Source organism: Dreissena polymorpha, chromosome 3, assembly GCF_020536995.1.
Source record: "Dreissena polymorpha isolate Duluth1 chromosome 3, UMN_Dpol_1.0, whole genome shotgun sequence".
Taxonomy (NCBI): domain Eukaryota; kingdom Metazoa; phylum Mollusca; class Bivalvia; order Myida; family Dreissenidae; genus Dreissena; species Dreissena polymorpha.
Window position 1 is genome coordinate 71,175,193 of NC_068357.1, and position 19,352 is coordinate 71,194,544.

General features: G+C 36.8%; 1 protein-coding gene and 1 long non-coding RNA gene across 3 annotated transcripts in view; both read right to left on the bottom strand.

The window, feature by feature from the left end:
* Positions 1-19,352, bottom strand: part of LOC127874697 (hypoxia-inducible factor 1-alpha-like) — an 88,602-nt gene that overhangs the window by 17,410 nt on the left and 51,840 nt on the right. For both annotated transcript variants that reach the window (XM_052419233.1, XM_052419232.1), the window contains exons 9-11: positions 6,421-6,522; positions 4,592-4,734; positions 2,035-2,196 (exon numbers count right to left, since the gene is read on the bottom strand). In XM_052419233.1, coding sequence (XP_052275193.1) covers positions 2,035-2,196; positions 4,592-4,734; positions 6,421-6,522 — 407 coding nt within the window. The remainder of the gene's footprint in view (positions 1-2,034; positions 2,197-4,591; positions 4,735-6,420; positions 6,523-19,352) is intronic.
* LOC127874703 (uncharacterized) lies at positions 9,694-19,352 on the bottom strand. The gene is made up of 2 exons (XR_008047053.1): positions 13,802-19,352; positions 9,694-10,669 (listed from the first exon to the last, which is right to left on the bottom strand). It is a non-coding gene; the product is annotated as an uncharacterized LOC127874703 (long non-coding RNA).

Genomic DNA, 19,352 nt, shown 5'->3' on the forward strand with positions numbered 1-19,352 from the left:
CCTTACAGTAATAGCCAAAATTGCAATGCTAGATGTGGTATGGTAACTTAGATTAAAAAAGATACAAAATGCTCATTTAAGTTGCTTGTGGCACAATATATTCCATTTTAATTTCCTGCCACAATATCTATTTATACGACACACAAACACTAAAAATGGAACATGAACATATATATGTGTTGAATATATTGTCCCACAAAAAAGTATTTTGTATCTTGTTAAATCTATGACACCAGTCCACATCTAGCGTTGAAATTTTGGCTATTTCTATACTGAACATTCATTTTTTATGTGTTAACATAATTTTTTTTAATATTGTACGAAATATTCGTTGATTTTGAGAGTTTATGGGCTTTTTATTGAAATATGTACCATAATGTATATAATATATTGCCCGCTGTTTTTCCTTGTAAACAAACAATTCAAACTGACAATAGGAAATCGAAGATTTTACAAATACCTCAAAGTAGAATAATTAACATTTAAAATAAGGATCAAATAAATGATCTGTTTGTCACTTAAGTCATTAACCTTTTGGCACTGATCTGACTGGTTCATCAGATAAACTGGTACATATCTTAAAGTGGATCAGAGCCATGTCAAGAATTAACAAAGCAATAAAACCTCTTAATAATACACCCAGCAAGTAATTGTTGATGAAAATTGTGAAGAAAAAAACAGAAGTTCATGTTTCAAAATAATGACTCCTGAAATAATCACGTTCCTCTTGGCCCAGTCTGTATGCTAGAAGATTGTGAAACCTTTGAAGCCTTTTTGGCCTTATTAACAGATAGGCAGTGTTGTCAATACATGCAATAACAAAATGAAATGCTGTTTTAAAACTAATAAATAGAAGTTTACAATATAGGATGTGTCACATTTATAGTTCAATGTCAAGGCTATAGAGAAAATTTGCACTGCACTATTAACTTAGGCGTAAACAAACCTCTCATATTATATTACCAAATGGAATGCTTATAAAGGCCATGATTATCAAAATATAGATACTTAAACAAGTTTTCAAACTAAATAGATAACAAAAAATGTATAACTTGAAAGAAAAATATTCTGTACTGTAGAATTCACAATGTTTTTTTTCTCAATCTTATCTGATTTAATTATGTTTTACCAGTATACTAAATAGCAAGTAGCTTTTTATGCTTAACTGAACATCCCAAACAACATACCATCTTGTCCCTTTAAAATAAACACCCTGTGATTGTTTTCAGACCACCAATGAATATGAGCAGTACTCTGTGAAATGAGGATTTAATGCATGTGGGTTAAGTGTCATTCCAGATTAGCCAGTGCAGTCCACGCAGGCTTATCAGGGACGACACTTTCCGCTTTTATGATATTTTCTGTTTTAAGAAAGTCTCTTCGTAGCAAAAATCTAGTTTAGGCGGAAAGTATCGCCCCTGATTAGCCTGTGCAGACTGCACATGCTAATCTGGGACGACACTTTACACAAATGCATTAAACCCCGTTTTCGCAGTGCTTTTGACAAACTGGGCCTAATTAATATGTTTTAAATATCCTCCCAAATTAGCCTGTGCAGTCTGCAGAGACTGCACAGGCTAATCTGGGAAGACACTTTATGCACATGCATTTAACCCATTTTTCACAGAGCACAGCCCATATCTAACACAACTGGATTACTCGGGGTTTCCCTCTAGGAGCTACACTCATAGGGTTTTAATTAGTTTCTTTTTTGTCAAAATAGGTTTTATGCATGCGCAAAGTGTCATCCCAGATTGGCTTTTGCAGTCTTCATTCAAAACTGTAAGAAATTGTTCATTTATAGGAAGTCTCTTCTAAACAAACATTCTGTGTTAGTGTAAAAAGTTGTCCCTTATCTGCACAGGCTTATCTGGTATTTATTATAAAATTAAATAAATTTCAAAAGTATACTTTTAACTACACAAATATACAATAACTACATGTTTACCAAAAATAAATCAAATAAATATTGAATAAGGTTGACGTTAGGTATATTTCAATAAACAAGAATTTAGGTTTTTGATATTTTCTTACATGGTCCTCGTCCACTGTGTCCAGGTTTGTGAACAAGTTGTCCATGGCACTGATGTCCCCAGCGTTGATGGTCGTCAGGTACCCAGGGGGACTGGAGGCGCTGATGTCCTCAGCCTTGAGTGTGGTCAGGTAACCAAGGTTACCAAGAGGACTGGGGGCACTCTGAAACGATAAACGCGAGCCGTGCTCTGTCAAAAGTGGGTTTAATGCATGTGCATAAAGTATCGTCCCATATAAGCCTTAACAGTCTGCACAGGCTGATCACACTTTCTGGCTTAACTGAATTATTGCTAAGATGAAACTTGTTATAAACAAAAACTAGAGCTTTGTCACAGACGTGACGTATACCCCCACATGCCGCATTGACACAGACTATTTTGCAAGCTGTCTTCACAAAACAAGAGAATCTAAATGGTGATTTTTAAGAATTATTATGCCATTATTATTTATAGCCATTTTGACCTTTGAACTCTTGAATTCTTTCGCATGACACGCTGTCCAATGACTGTGAACAAAATTAATGTACAGAGTCATTTTAAAATCTCACAATGAATGACATAGTTATGGCCCGGACAAGCTCATTTATGGCCATTTTTCACTTTTGAACTCCAAGTGTGACCTTGACCTTGAAGATATCGACGTAATTCTTCGCATGACACATTGTCCAATGATTGTGAACAAATGTACCAAGTAATTTTAAAATCTCACAATGAATGACATAGTTATGGCCTGGACAAGATCATTTACAGCCATTTTTGACCTTTGAACTTAAAGTGTGACCTTGACCTTGGAGATATCGCGTAATTCTGTCGCGCGACACACCATCCAATAATGGTGAACAAATGTGCCAAATGATTTTAAAATCTCACAATGAATGACATAGTTTTGGCCCGGACAAGCTCATTTATGGCCATTTTTTAACTTTAAACTCAAAGTTTGACCTTGACCTTGGAGATATCAATGTTATTCTTTCGCGGGACACACCGGCATATGATGCTGAACAAATGTGCCAAATGATTTTAAAATCTCACAATGAACAACATAGTTATGGCCCGGACAAGCTCATTTATGGCCATTGTTGACCTTTGAACTTAAAGTGTGACCTTGACCTTGGAGATATCAATGTAATTCTTTCGCGCGACACACTGTCTTATGATGGTGAGCAAATGTGCCAAATGATTTTAAAATCTCACAATGAATGACATAGTTATTGCCCGGACAAGCTCATTTATGGCCATTTTTGATCTTGGAACTCAAAGTGTGACCTTGACCTTTGAGATATCGACGTAATTCTTTCACATGACATACCGTCCAATGATGGTGAACAAATTTTCCAAATGATTTTAAAATCTCACAATAAATGATAAAGTTATGGCCCGGACATGCATTTGACCTTTCTTTGAACTCAGTGTGACCTTGACCTTGGAGATATCGACGAAATTCTTTCGCGCGACACACCGTCCAATGATGGTGAACAAATTTGCCAAATGATTTTTAAATCTCACAATAAATTATAAAGTTATGGCCCGGACATGCATTTGACCTTTGAACAAGTGTGACCTTGACCTTTGAGATGTTGACGTACTTTTTTCACACGACACACCGTCCCATGATGGTGAACAAATGTACCAAGTTATTTTGAAATCTAACGATAAATGACATAGTTATGGTCCCTACAAACTTTCGGTTTAAAACACACTTAGTGACCCTGTGACCTTGTTTTTGACACGGCATGACCCATATTTAAACTTGACCTATACATCATCTAGATACAACTTGTGACCAAGTTTGGTGAAGATCGGATGAAATTTTGGGACAGACAGACAGACCGACAGACCGACCGACCGACAAAGTGACTCCTATATAGCCCCCATTACCAATGGTAATGGGGGTATAAATATCATAAAAGCAGAAAGTTTCGTCCCTGATTAGCCTGTGTGAACTGCACAGGCTAATCTGGGGCAACTCTTTACGCACACACATATATAAACCCCCTTTTCACACAGCACGGCCAAAATCCTTATACATTGCGAACCTTGGCATTGTAACTGTCTTAAAATGAAAAGTTTTCATTAATTTGTTTTTTAATTTATAATCAAATTTATTCAGTGTATGATTGCTTTCGTTTAGTTTCTTTTTTATCTTTCAGCATTTATTACACACTATTATTCTGGAAATATCAATAACTCTTCTCTTCTTCAATGCCAACCATTAAAAAAAATAATCAAACATAAGACATTCTGGTAACTGTGTGCAATTCATACATATCTTAAACTTATTTCAATAACAGCCTTTTTAGATTTTTGCCCCGAACTATATTCTGGATAAGATAGGGAACTTGTTTTTGACAAAATATCTAATCAGAGGATTTTATATTTGGAAAGAAACTTGACAAATTTGATCAATTTATCTTTTCAGCCATCCTTCTATGTTTAATATGAATTATATATGAAAGTATTACAGGGAAAATGAACTATACTTAATGCTGTCACTTTGCAAATTTAAAGAATGCAAATTTATGAATGCCATCCATAAGATATAGTGATATGTAACCTACTGGAGATTTTTCCGCTGCTATTGGACTTAGCAATGTTGGCTGGTTCCTGTTCCGTGGGCTTAGGCTGTGTTCTGAGAACGGCAAAAGCTGGGTATCACTGGCCATTTCATCGAAAAGATCCAATTGCGAACCAAAACTGTGCACTGAAACAAAATGCCAAATATATAAATTTTGCTATGTCTTCTCCCAAAAAACAAAGACACATTGTAAGTTATGTGCACTGATCCTAAAGCAAACAAGTAGGGTAAAAAATAAAGATTGTTGTTTTGTGTTGTTGATGTTGTAACTTTGTTTGGTTTTTAATCTAGCCAAAAATCATCATCACAGAGAAATCCAAAATTATATAAAGGATTATCTAGTACATTTTGATTGTTCAAGATTTTAAGATAAAATGTCATCTATAAAAGCCACAATAGAAACTAAGGAGCTTTTGTAAACAATGGCCCACAAGTTAAAATTAATTGCATGATTTTGAGAATTGTTGATAACTAAGCATCTTAGTGAATATGGGTCAAATATGAAATAAGCAGGATGTCTTCAAAATGTACATAGCGATTTAATGTATTATACATTTTGGGTATGCTTTCATCGAAATGAATTGAGACTTAAGAGAATGTTACAAGGAAAGTCTTATTCTTACTAAAATGTATGATTTTAAATAAATAATCTCAAATATGAAAAATCAATCTGAGATAACTCAGTGCTTAAAGCTTGTGCGTAAAGTGTCAAGTGTAAAGTGTCAAGTGTAAAGTGTCAAGTGTAAAGTGTCATCCCAAATTAGCCTGCTCATTGGCAGTGTTGTCCAAAATTAGCCTGTGCTGACTGAACAGCCCAACCTGGGGTTACACTTAAGGCACAAGCCTTAATTAAACCTATACCACTAAGATGCATTTTTTGACACATTTGTAGTCCCTTAGAAAGAACATTTAATTAAAGACCTTTCTTACTAAATTCAAGTTTTAAAGGCTTCATTTCCAACCCTTAGTTACTGATGAGCAGCAAAAAGCATAAAACCTGAACAGTTTTTCCCATAAGGGACTCATATGATTTTACTTAGAATCCTAGATTCCCTGGGGTCAGGGGCATACCTTGCTTGATGATGCTAACAGATGCAGGGTCCAAGGTCATACCTTGCTTGATGATGCTAACAGACGCAGGGTCAAGTGCATACCTTGCTTGATGATGCTAACAGACGCAGGGTCAAGTGCATACCTTGCTTGATGATGCTAACAGACACAGGGTCCAAGGTCATACCTTGCTTGATGATGCTAACAGACACAGGGTCAAGTGCATACCTTGCTTGATGATGCTAACAGACACAGGGTCAAGTGCATACCTCGCTTGATGATGCTAACAGACGCAGGGTCAAGTGCATACCTTGCTTGATGATGCTAACAGACACAGGGTCAAGTGCATACCTTGCTTGATGATACTAACAGACGCAGGGTCAAGTGCATACCTTGCTTGATGATGCTAACAGAGGCAGGGTCAAGTGCATACCTTGCTTGATGATGCTAACAGATGCAGGGTCCAAGGTCATACCTTGCTTGATGATGCTAACAGACACAGGGTCAAGTGCATACCTTGCTTGATGATGCTAACAGACGCAGGGTCAAGTGCATACCTCGCTTGATGATGCTAACAGACGCAGGGTCAAGTGCATACCTTGCTTGATGATGCTAACAGACACAGGGTCAAGTGCATACCTTGCTTGATGATACTAACAGACGCAGGGTCAAGTGCATACCTTGCTTGATGATGCTAACAGAGGCAGGGTCAAGTGCATACCTTGCTTGATAATGCTGACAGACGCAGGGTCAAGTGCATACCTTGCTTGATGATGCTGACAGACGCAGGGTCCAGGGGGATGCAAACCTCCCCGTTGTGTGGCGCCAGGTGGCTCAGGTCCAGCTGACCCGTAACACCGACGGCTGAAACCGGCATCATATATGCATGTGTGTAAAGTGTTGTCCCAGATTACCCTGTGCAGTCTTCACCGGCTAATCAGGGACGACACTTTCCACCTTAACCGGAATTTTGCTAAGAAGAGACTTTCTTTACACATTAACTATCATTAAAGTAAAGTGTTGTTCCTGACTTGTCTGTGCAGACTACACAGGCTAATCTGGGACAACACTTTAAGCACATGCATTAAAACCCTTTTTCACAGAGCACAGCCCATATAAAAGTCACCGTGCCGTAGTTAATATACTATCTGCCTAACCCCACTTTTTTAGATCTCCCCCAAATATACCTAGTACTGGTTGTACCCAGACACGAGTGTTTCAACAAGCTATTGTTTTTCGATGCACTCAAGTTCAAATAAATAGGTTTAATCTAAAGAGGTTATGTATGAATATACAGCGCCCAGCGTAGTAGTATGTACTACGGTATTTGCAGTATTATTTTGCATTAGGCATGCTAACTTCAATGTCAAATATGATACACATTCCTGATTTGTGGTGATAAAATCTGATCAGCTGATGCAAACTGTCTGCATAAAGTTACCTTAAATAAGTTTGTAAATAGTAAAGTAAAATGATTGAATTCATTTGAAAATTACTGTTGATAGTTCAAAACAGATGCAATACCTGAAAAGAATAAAAAAATTCATGCCAATTCCGATAAGAGTACACTGCAACTCCAATAGATCGCTGTCCAATATATCGCGATGTCCAATATATCATGGCTCGAAAATATTCCCATGTCCAATATATTGTGAAGCCCAATATATTGCTGTACAGTATATTGCGGTCCAATATATCCCGATGTCAAATATTAAGCGATGTCCAATTAATCGCGATTCGGCTATGGCTCCCAAAAATCAGATGAGCATGATCACTAAATGACATGTTCTAATTTGAGAATTCGCTTACTTAAGCAAAAACTGGTTCTAGCTAGTATTAAAACTCTACAGCAATACTGTCACATGAAAACGTAACAGTTCTCAATTACTGAGAAGATTGAGATAAAAGACAAGACAAAGGCTGGTAAGTCCGGTACAAATTGGTGTCCCGAAGGTACCCTACTGGTATAAAAATGAACGCCATATAAAAAAAACACATGCAAATGTGCTTATTAAACAATTAAACAAATCTTCTTGTCCGCTGTATTTTTGTTTGAACTGCATATTCTTCTCGTGTGATATCTGTGTTTGCCTGCAAATATATAACAAAAACAAGCAAATTGCTTGAATTGATATCCCCCGCAAAATAAATTTCATTTATGGATTGGTGCAAAATACATACAGTAAATAATCATAAAGTGTACAGTTATCAATAATAGGTAATAATTAAGTGTAGGGTAAATTGTTTATATGAATTGCAATTCTCCTTATTGATATCTACACACCCATAAAGTTTCATGTTTAAATCTTGAAGCGTATCTCAGATAAAAGTGACATCATACAAAAACAACAAAGGGCAATAACTCTAAGTTAAGAAAGTGCAGGGTTATGGTTCTTTTTCATGGCACTTTTTCCCATTGATTTCTATACACTTATGAAGTTTCATGTTTAAACTTTGTATCGTATCTGAGATTTAGCCCTGAAAAGTTCCATTATACAAAAACAACAATGAGCAATAACTCTAATTTAAGAAAGTGCAGGGTTATGGTTCTTAAGCTTGGCACTTCTCCCCATTAATATCAATATTCCTATAAAGTTTTATGTTAAAATCTTGCATGGTATCTGAGATACCTGAGTAGTTAGTAGTAGATAGCCTGAATAGTTTTAATCATACAAAAAAAAACAAAGAGCAATAACTCTTATTAAATAAACTGTAGGATTATGGTTCTTGTGCTTGGTATTTCTCCTCATTTATATCTATACACCCATGAAGTTTCATGTTCATATTGTATTTAGTTTTTGAGATAAAGCCCTTAAAAGTTTTATGACAGAATGACCGACAGACTGAAGGATTGGCAGAATCACTGACGGACTGACAGATGGACAAAGCCAATTCTATGAACAATTATTTTTTATATAAACTGTGAAACCATAATTATTTGTTGGGCATTAATTTTCATCTATTTCCTCAGTGGACTGAGTGACGAATTTAAGATCCTTACGAATAATCATGTCCAACGTTCAAACAAAATTAAGACTGAATTACCGTAGGCATGAGACATTTAAATCCAATGTAATCAACGCAAATATACTTCTTCTGTTTCGTAGTCAAGATAAATCCAGCTTTGACACAAAGGGGTGCACATTAGTCAGTGTACTTAACTGACACGTGGCATTTCTGTAAAACGCGGATGCAGTCAAGCTGTACCAAATGCGTTGACTTCGTTTAGGTAGAATAGTAATGACAAGACTATTGCCAAGCAATATATGTCCCCTACCGGCTCCACCATTGTCAGAAATTCCACCATTGTCAGATTAAAAAAAAGAAAATTCCATAGCAACCAGAAATTTTGATGTAGGAACAATATGAAATGACGTGCATAATGGTCATTTTTGACATCTATCCATGTATTAAGTTTCATGAAAAAATATGAAGAACTTTAAAAGTTATCGAAGGATCCAGAAAACTACCATTTTCAGCAGTATTTCTAGTCGATTTGTTGCCATAGCAAACATTTTTTTTACGTAGGAACAAAATTAAATGACGTACATAATGTCTATATTGCCATCTATCCATGTTTCAAATTTCATAAAAAAATATGAAGAACTTTTAAAGTTATCTCAGGATCCAGAAAAGATGTGACAGACAGACTCACAGAGCGAAAACCATAAGTCCCCTCCGGTGAAACCGGTAAGGGACAATTAGCACTAATTATTAACAACTTAATTACCAATTGTGTGTATTTTGTTTATCAAGGGTCTTGACTAATTGTCAATTGGCTTCGTTGTTTCAAACACTCGTTAACGGTTATTCGGTCCCGCTTATCTGCTAATCATAACATTGAACTTGTAAATGGCATACAATAATAAGAGCCCATTACTATCACCTGATCACAAAAGACTATTTATGTTTTATATTCCATTACATTTTATGACAAACATAAATTATTTATCATCTAACCATTTAGAATAAAAACAAACACATTTGTTTAGGTGTCATGACAAGCAGGGTATTTTATTTCTTGAAACACACGCACAGAGTGGGTGTTTGTATTTGACAAGGCTTTCTACACATAAATGCAAGAAACAAATCTTCTGACGATCGTATGTGTTCAATGAGCAACAGATATCGACCCCAATGGCACCGCTCAGTTGAAGAGTCTCGAGACGTCAGTAAACGTTGCGAGATCCTTCTCATATATTTAAGAACTGAAACGATACTAAATCCATTCTGTAGAACATGTCGTTATACGTATCATTAAACATGCTCATGCGTTACATGTAAATAATTGAATATTATTAATACCCATCAGACGTCAAGCCTAAACTAAAAATAATACAATTGCACAATTTAACTACACAATTCAAAATCACAAGCCCAACCAAGGACCCCACGGCCCTAACAACCGCCCGTCCGCTGCCGATGCCCAAAAAGCACTGAGGACGCCCCCTATGCCCATCCACAACGCCTATTTGCGAAAAGTACATAAAGTGAAGCATTAGTTTTGATAAAAGCAGCTGCGATAATTACAAGATTTATTCATTACCATCAATTAAAAGAAGTGCACATGACTTCACGTACACCCCAAACAATAATCGGTGGTAACGAACGATTCAGGTGTAACCGCGAGCGGGATACGCAACCCTACTGCTCATTTTTCATTTTTCTTTTAATGGCAGGGGGACGTATGAGGACCCATGGCTCAAGACCGGTGTCTAGGTGCCTTCATCACCTCCTGAAACCTCTAATTTTAGAGAAATCTACAAATAATCAGCTGTTACTATATCGTAAACGTTAAGTATTCTTTTTAGAAAACTATGTAAATCCCATGGTAAAATGTCCGGAACCAATGCCCCTTTCTATCTCAAGTCAGTCATCCATCTGCTCTCATAAAACTCACTGAAACACATAAAACATTATATTAACATCAACACACAAACAGAGCTTAAATAAATAAAACGATTTAAATCAAGTCTTCGCTCTACCCTGCTTGCCTGTCGAATGACTAAACCTACAAATCTGTGCACGAGGAAATCTTGATTTCTGCACCATTGGACATATATCACCTTCAAAAACCTGTATAACCAGTTTATTCATTCACACAACGATAATAAATACATTTATGTTTTATATTCCATTACATTTTATGACAAACATAAATTATTTATCATCTAACCATTTAGAATAAAAGCAAACACATTTGTTTAGGTGTCATGACAAGCAGGGTATTTTATCGACAGAAAAAGAACGGGGCAAAAAACACAACGCACAACTAACAACATACAACACCAAGTACCATATATATTTACAAATCCAAACGAGAAGAAACAATTGTTTGTGTTTCATCCGTATCTCTCACGCAGCGATCCTAAGCGCCAACAGTCTTCCACTGCCCATGCTTTTTTAACACTATCAGATACACCGCTATTTGCAACAGCAGTTGCTTCCCCTGACCGAAATGAATGCAACCCGTGAACATTAGGTTTAAGTCAAATTTCACGAAAGATGTGGTGCAAAACATCTAATTGTCTTCTGTAACTCATCTGCTTTGAGCCAACTAAAATGTATTTATTCATTTTCTTACAATTTGTTATGTTTCTAAACGAAACATATATTGCAATACCTAGAATAGTTTCTACCAAGATATATTTTTCCAAGTAGAAGACAGGGCATAAAACTGCATTTGTTTTACAAAATGTAAAAACCTGTTCGCCCTTGCACAAATGAACCATTTTACTATTGAAAATAATAATTATAGCACAATCCTCAAAAAATCTTGTATCGCATCCTTTCAATATTAAGTCCCCAAACCGCCAAACCCCCCAAAAAACGCACCAAACACACCGTTACAAATCTCAAATCAAAGAATCAAAGCTTCTACACATCCGCTTTAGTCACTAAGCACCTCTGAACCAGCGGCCCAGAATTGGCCCTTTTCAATCCATCATCAGAAAACACAACCAGACCAGAATTACAACGACCACACTTTCCCACAACCCCATGAGCCCACGAAATGCCACACACAATCGCATCTACCCCAGAGGCAGACAGACACGAAACACACACACCAACATTTTAAATCGACTTTCTGTAACAAAACCGTTTCCCTTGCTTTCTTTTTTGCAAGTATTTTCCAATTTGAAATAAATATTACCCTTGCTATCTTTTTTGCAAGTATTATACTTTTAAAAATATTATTTTAAACCCTTGCTTTCTTTTTTGCAAGTACTGTTTTTGCTTTCTTTTTTGCAAATATTCCATTCCTCGTGTACTGTACACGACTTCGTAAGCACCAGGTGCAAACGGACATACACCAACATGGCTTCTATACATACTTAATGGCTATACAAAAACAACATACATTGAATCATTTCTACACATATAAACACGTGAAAAATCCCAACTATACCATAAGTATAGCAAAACAGTCAAAACATTCATATCACCGATTCACATATAAACGACATATAGTATAGTTAAATTCGAATAGCAAGAACATTTCTTGAAAAGGTCTTGAACTGAAACAGAGTGGTTATTACTCATACAAATAGTTTGCCCTTTGTCAAACACAATAATATCCTTCTCAAAGTGCATTTGTACATTACCAGCCTCAAATAAGAATGGCCAAAATGCTGCACTAGGCAATCTGTGTACCACCAAAACGCCATATGCGTTGCATTCTAGAAAGTGCAAAATTGTTTTTCCTACGAGATAAATAGGGGCATCAACCAATTCAAATCGGCACCCCAAAACTGTGTAAAGCAATCTGCTCCCGTTTCAAAATCAAAGAATTTTGAATTATATCTTTAAGTATTTCTATTTTTAAAAGTAGCCAAGCGATCAATCAAAAACGGACCCGAGCTCCCATTTAAATACTCAAAGAAATCTCGTGAGATTTACCAATCATCTGTATTGCTCCTTTTACTTATACTGTCGGCAATGGAGCTTAACACCCCCCCTCTTAAAAAATTCCCATAGGCATGTAAAACTAGAACTACTCCATTAATTATTCTATAAGTAGAACTTGTATTGCAATCGTCATTTAACCATACATCGTGAAAAATGAAACCTGACATATCAACAATATAAGCCCCACCAGCAAACCCACTTGCATCACTGTAAACTTTTAAAACTTCGACACATGTAGTTTTACTAAAATGTCTTGATTGTATGCCATCTATGCGACCTAACCAAAATATAAATTCGGAAATAAATAAGCTATCTGGTTCAAGGGCTATAACTCTATGCAATGACGGTCTAGAAACGATTTCAGAATAAAGATATCTTGTCATTTACCTTGCCAGACTACCTATAACAGGCATCATTGAAACAATTTTCCCCGTACATCTAGCTAAAGCCCTTGCCGAAACCATTGGCATGGAAGAAAATACCTTTAAAAGAGTATTTTTAAAATCAGTTATTCTTCTATCGGGAATTTCGAAAGAAAACATTTGGCTATCCCAGATTAATCCTACCCATTCTAGCCTCTGAACTGGTACTTATATTGACTTGTCCTCATTGATCACAAATCCAGCTTCCGGCTTCATTCACGGCTACACTTGATTGACTAACAACATGAGGGATGTCTTTTAATTCTTCAATACAGCCATTATTTTACATATCCTGCACCGACTCGTTAACATCTGCTAATCTATCTGCTTTAAAGCTGATTGGTTATTTCCAGATACACATTTTCAAGTAATTGTAAGAATGGTAATGTGTAAGCGCCGACAATACAGTCAATTATATCAGGATTGGCACCAATGATTTTCCGAAAAAAAAAAGGACATGCCTCTCTTTAAACTACATTTTACAAGAGAAAAATGTGAGAAATGATATTTTCTTCACAATGTGCGTATTATATGTAAACCAAACACATCAATCAATTCTCCTCTATCCCCGAGGGCCTACCTTCTTGACCGCTACCACGTGGTCGCTACGTGTGTCCATTTACTGTGCCAGCCCTGTCCCCGCTGGCGAAGCGATCTCTCCTCTCATCCTGACTGTCCATATTAATAAATTGCCAACTCCAAATCGACACAAAAATAAATCAAATTTCACAATTAAATGTGGTTGAGAAAATAAATAAAACGATTTAAATCAAGTCTTCGCTCTACCCTGCTTGCCTGTCGAATGACTAAACCTACAAATCTGTGCACGAGGAAATCTTGATTTCCGCACCATTGGACATATATCACCTTCAAAAACCTGTATAACCAGTTTATTCATTCACACAACGATAATAAATACATTTAATCCGGATGTGACAAACAGGACTCCCTAGTGTCCTCCCTTTTCCCGACCACAAAATGTTGCAACCAAGAAACCACGAGTTCTCATGGACATGTATTACAAACAAATTGGATATTGACTTACACATTTTTTTCCAAAATCAGAAATTGGCAAATTTAAGTGCTGACAAAATTGTCTTTTTTTTAATGACGAAATTTTGTGCTGACAAAAATGTATGGTTTCACAGTATTTTACCATCAAAATTCTTCTTTTAAGCTGATTTGCGAGCAATCATACATAAACATAAACAAGAGGGCCAAGATGGCCCTAGTTCGCTCACCTGAGAGGAGTCGGTTCATTCAATCTTTACCAAATGTCAAACTTGACCTAGATATTGTCCAGACAAACATCCTGGTCAAGTTTCATCATTTTTTCATCTGTGAGTCATGATCAATGTACCTATGAGGTTTCATGATCCTAGGCGTAAGATTCTTGAGTTATCATCCTGAAACCATTTTTCTAAGTTGAGTTACCATGACCTTGACAGCCATTGTGTGAATACGTTTTTTGGCACTGTGACCTTGACCTTTGACCTAGTGACCATATAATCAATAGGGGCCATCTGCGAGTCATGATCAATATACCTCAGACCTGTTTACCCTACCGATTGCTTCTCAGTAGTACGGAGGGCATCTCTCAGTAGTTTGGGGCTGTTGTCAGTAGTTTTAAATTTTTCAATCATTTAGAGCATTAAAACACCATGACTGGGTCACATATCAGTTTAACGGTACATAAAGCATGAGATGAATTTACTTGCTAATAATAAAATCTGTTAAGTGATTTTTTTTTCCTTTGATTTGTTACAGCCTGTGCCATTTGGCTTTGGAAAATTAGCGCGATAAACCATGAAATTGGAAAAAATAGCGCGATAAACCATGAAATTGGGAGACATTAAGCATTAAACATATGATTACAAGTAACAGAATTAAAATTGTTTTTAAGTGCATGTTTGACAGCATTTTATATAATAAAGTGCTGCTTCAATGTCTTATTACAATAAGACAATATTTAGTTAATATCCATCCACATGCACATTAAACTTGCAATAATCTATAGATTCTTAAATACACCATATGATCATAAGCTCTTGAAGAGTAGCTATTAATTTAATTCAGTATTTTTTTAAATTAAATATCATAAGGGGAAAACATAAACACATATTGACAAACATCCTTTAGTGTTCTTGTTCTGTTAATGATGTATTAAATGGAGTTAAAACAAGGGCTGTTTGTAAAACATGCATGCCCCCCATATGGGCTCTCCGTTGTAGTGAGAGCCATTGTGTGAATATGTTTTTTGTCACTGTGACCTTGACCTTTGACCTAGTGACCTCAAAATCAATAGGGGTCATCTGCCAGTCATGATCTATGTACCTATGAAGTTTCATGCTCCTAGCCATAAGCATTCTTGAGTTATCATCCGGACACCATTTTACTATTTCGGGTCACCGTGACCTTGATCTTTGACCTTGTGACCTCAAAATCAATAGGGGTCATCTGCGAGTCATGATCAATCTACCTATCAAGTTTCATGATCTTTGGCATATGCGTTCTTGAGTTATCATCCGAAAACCATTTTACTATTTCGGGTCACCGTGACCTTGACCTTTGACCCAGTGACCTCAAAATCAATAGGGGTCATCTGCGAGTCATGATCAATCTACCAATGAAGTTTCATGATCCTAGGTGTATGCATTCTTGAGTTATCATCCGGAAACCATTTTACAATTTTGGGTCACCGTGACCTTGACCTTTGACCTAGTGACCTCAAAATCAATAGGGGTCATCTTCGAGTCATGATCAATCTACCCATGAAGTTTCATGATCCTAGGCGTATGTGTTCTTGAGTTATCATTCAAAAACCATTTTACTATTTCGGGTCACCGTGACTTTGACCTTTGACCTAGTGACCTCAAAATCTATAGGGGTCATCTGCGAGTCATGATCAATGAACCTATGAAGTTTCATGATCCTAGGCCCAAGCGTTCTTGAGTTATCGTCTGACAACCACTGGTGGACGGACAGACCGACCGACCGACAGACAGACCGACAGACCGACATGAGCAAAGCAATATACCCCCTCTTCTTCGAAGGGGGGCATAATTATATATTTTATTTGTTTACCTTTCAATATCTTGCACTTGACAACCTCAGTTCAATGCTATTTCATTAAACTGTACAGCGTAACAAACATAATAAAGCAGAATATGCATATGAATCTGATTATACACAGATCCACTAACATATAAATCAAATCAAGTTTGTCTCTTTCCATTTTCGAACGATATTCATCTTATTATAATAAATGCTTTAACTTTGTGAGTAGACTAAACTCCAATTTTCCAACACTCGTGTCATTGACGCACATTCACTGTGCAGATTTCTGATAAACATTTGTTTTTGTTTTTTTAATCTCAAACGAAGAATGTTGCGTTAATTGACATACACATTACATTATTCCCTAATGACCATATGATATCCGTTGTTAATTAGAATGGCATTTATTATTTTCGCCGTTAATCGCAATTTCTCGTCTGCTTGCCCCCATCTTGGATGTGTGTAAAAACAGGCGTGCTCAGCCCCAATACATCGACTATCGTCGGTATTCTCCGCAATAGAGAGAGAGAGATGTGTATACTGGATAGCAACGTAAAATCATATATATTCGGCTAAATTTGCGAACCAATACCAAGTCAGTTCGGTGACGACTCCACAAGCTCGATAGCACTCGTTCCCCGGGAGGCTTGAATTTCAACGTTTTTTACTATGCAAGCACCGAAATGATTATGATTAATTAATTACCCATTAAGACCGAAAATAAGCAAAAGTACGGATAAAAACTGAAATTTGACCATTTTGATCGATGGATCCGTAGTTTTTCAGTACAAATCCATAGTGCGTAGTTTAGCAAAATAATCTGTAGTAACTACGGCGAATCCGTAGAAGTAAACAGGTCTGATACCTATGAAGTTTCATGAACCTAGGCATAAACGTTCTTGAGTTATCATCCAAAAACCATTTTACTTTTTCAGGTCACCGTGACCTTGACCTTTGACCTAGTGACCTGAAAATTAATAGGGGTCATCTGTGAGTCATGATCATTGTACCCATGAAGTTTCATGATCCTAGGCATAAGCGTTCTTGAGTTATCATCCAGAAACCATTTTACTATTTCAGGTCACCGTGACCTTGACCTTTGACCTAGTGACCTGAAAATCAATAGGGGTCATTTTCGAGTAATGATCAATGTACCTATGAAGTTTCATGATCCTAGGCATAAGCGTTCTTGAGTTATCATTTGGAAACCATTTAACTATTTCGGGTCACCGTGACCTTGACCTTTGACCTAGTGACCTGAAAATCAATAGAGGTCATTTGCGAGTCATGATCAATGTACCTATGAAGTTTCATGATCCTAGGCCTAAGCTTTCTTGAGTTATCATCTGGAAACCATTTTACTATTTCGGGTCATCGTGACCTTGACCTTTGACCTAGTGACCTGAAAATCAATAGGGTTTATCTGCAAGTCATGATCAATGTATCTATGAAGTTTTATGATCCTAGGCATAATTAAGCTTTCTTGAGTTATCATCCGGAAACCATTTTACTATTTCGGGTCATCGTGACCTTGACCTTTGACCTAGTGACCTGAAAATCAATAGGGGTCATCTGCGAGTCATGATCAATGTACCTATGAAGTTTCATGATCCTTGCCATAAGCGCTCTTGAGTTATCATCCGGACACCATCTGGTGGACGGACTGACAGACATGAGCAAAACAATATACCCCCTCTTCTTCGAAAGGGGGGGGGGGCAAAATGAGAGAACTGCCCCCCTCCCAGCATTCATGTCATTCAACTGACCGGAACCATTTTTTGAACTCAACTCTCGTATCAAGGAAACAAATGTTCTGAGCAAATTTCATGAAAATTGGGCCAAAAATGTGACTTCTACTGTGTTCACATGTTTTCACTATATACATATAGAGAAAAATGCCCCGCCCACTGGCAGCCATGTTTTTTCACCGATCCCGACCATTTTCAGATATCAATAAAACCAATGTTTAGACCAACTTTCATGATGATTGGGAAAAAATTGTGACTTCTTGAGTGTTGAAAAGGTTTCTCTATGGCCAAATAGGGAAAACTGCCACTATATACATATAGAGAAAAATGCCCCCATTGGCGGCCTTGTTTTTTCACCGATCTCAACCATTTTCCAACTCATCCGAGACATCAATTGAACCAATGTTTTGACCAACTTTCATGATGATTGGGCAAAAATTGTGAATTCTAGAGAGTTTACAAGGTTTCTCTATAGCCAAATAAGAAAAACTGCCCCGCCCACTGGCGGCCACGTTTTTTCAACAGATCAAAACCACTTTTGAACTCAACCAAGATATCATTAAGACAAACATTTTGACAAAGTTACATGAAGATTGGGCATGAAATGTGACTTCTACAGTGTTTACAAGGTTTTTCTTTTTTTTGACCTAGTGACCTAGTTTTTGACCCGGCACAACCCAGTTTCAAACTCGGCCGAGATTTCATTGGGACAAAGCTTCTGACCAAGTTTCAAGAAGATGGGGCAAGAAATGTGGCCTCTAGAGTGTTTACGAGCAAATGTTAACGGACGGACGGACGGAAATACGACGGACAAAGACCGGTCACAAAAGCTCACCTGAGCAATCAGGTGAGCTAAAAATCTAATTTAAAATTTTGTTTTATGATAAACAAAACTTATACAGATAGGTATGTAGTTATAAAAATGTTCATCTACAAATTGGTTTGCAATTATTACAATACAAATATGCAGCTGCGCTGTATGAACAATTTTAACATTTGCGAAATTTAACAGATTAACCGAAATATGATTAAGCTAGACAATTCTGAAGTTATATCGCGCCCCGGATATATCGCCGTCACGATCTATGGACCCACTTACCACGATAGATTGGAGTTACAGTGTATCTGTTAAAGAGATTATCAAGAAGAATCTGGGACTACATTTGATGCACATGCATTAAACCCCCTTTTTACAGAGCACAACTCAAATAAGTATATTGGAACTATACACTTGACAATTTTGAAAAGTAAATTGATCATGCCTTTTTTTACTTTGGAAATAATTTTGAATCTCAACCAGTTTTTAGACTTCCATGCATTGAATTCTCAATACAAAAACATGAAAAACAAAAAAGGTTACATCTCAAAGAACCCCTTGAACCCTACTTGGGTCGAATCCGATTAACTTTCAACACCAGATTCAGCATCAGGTCATGTTTGGGAACCCCAAATAACAGTAATTTTCAAAACTGTTAGAATATTTCAAGGCAAAATTAGGCCAGTAAACATAGGACTGTGTTAATATCTTAATATTGTTAAGTACACAAGTACACAAGAC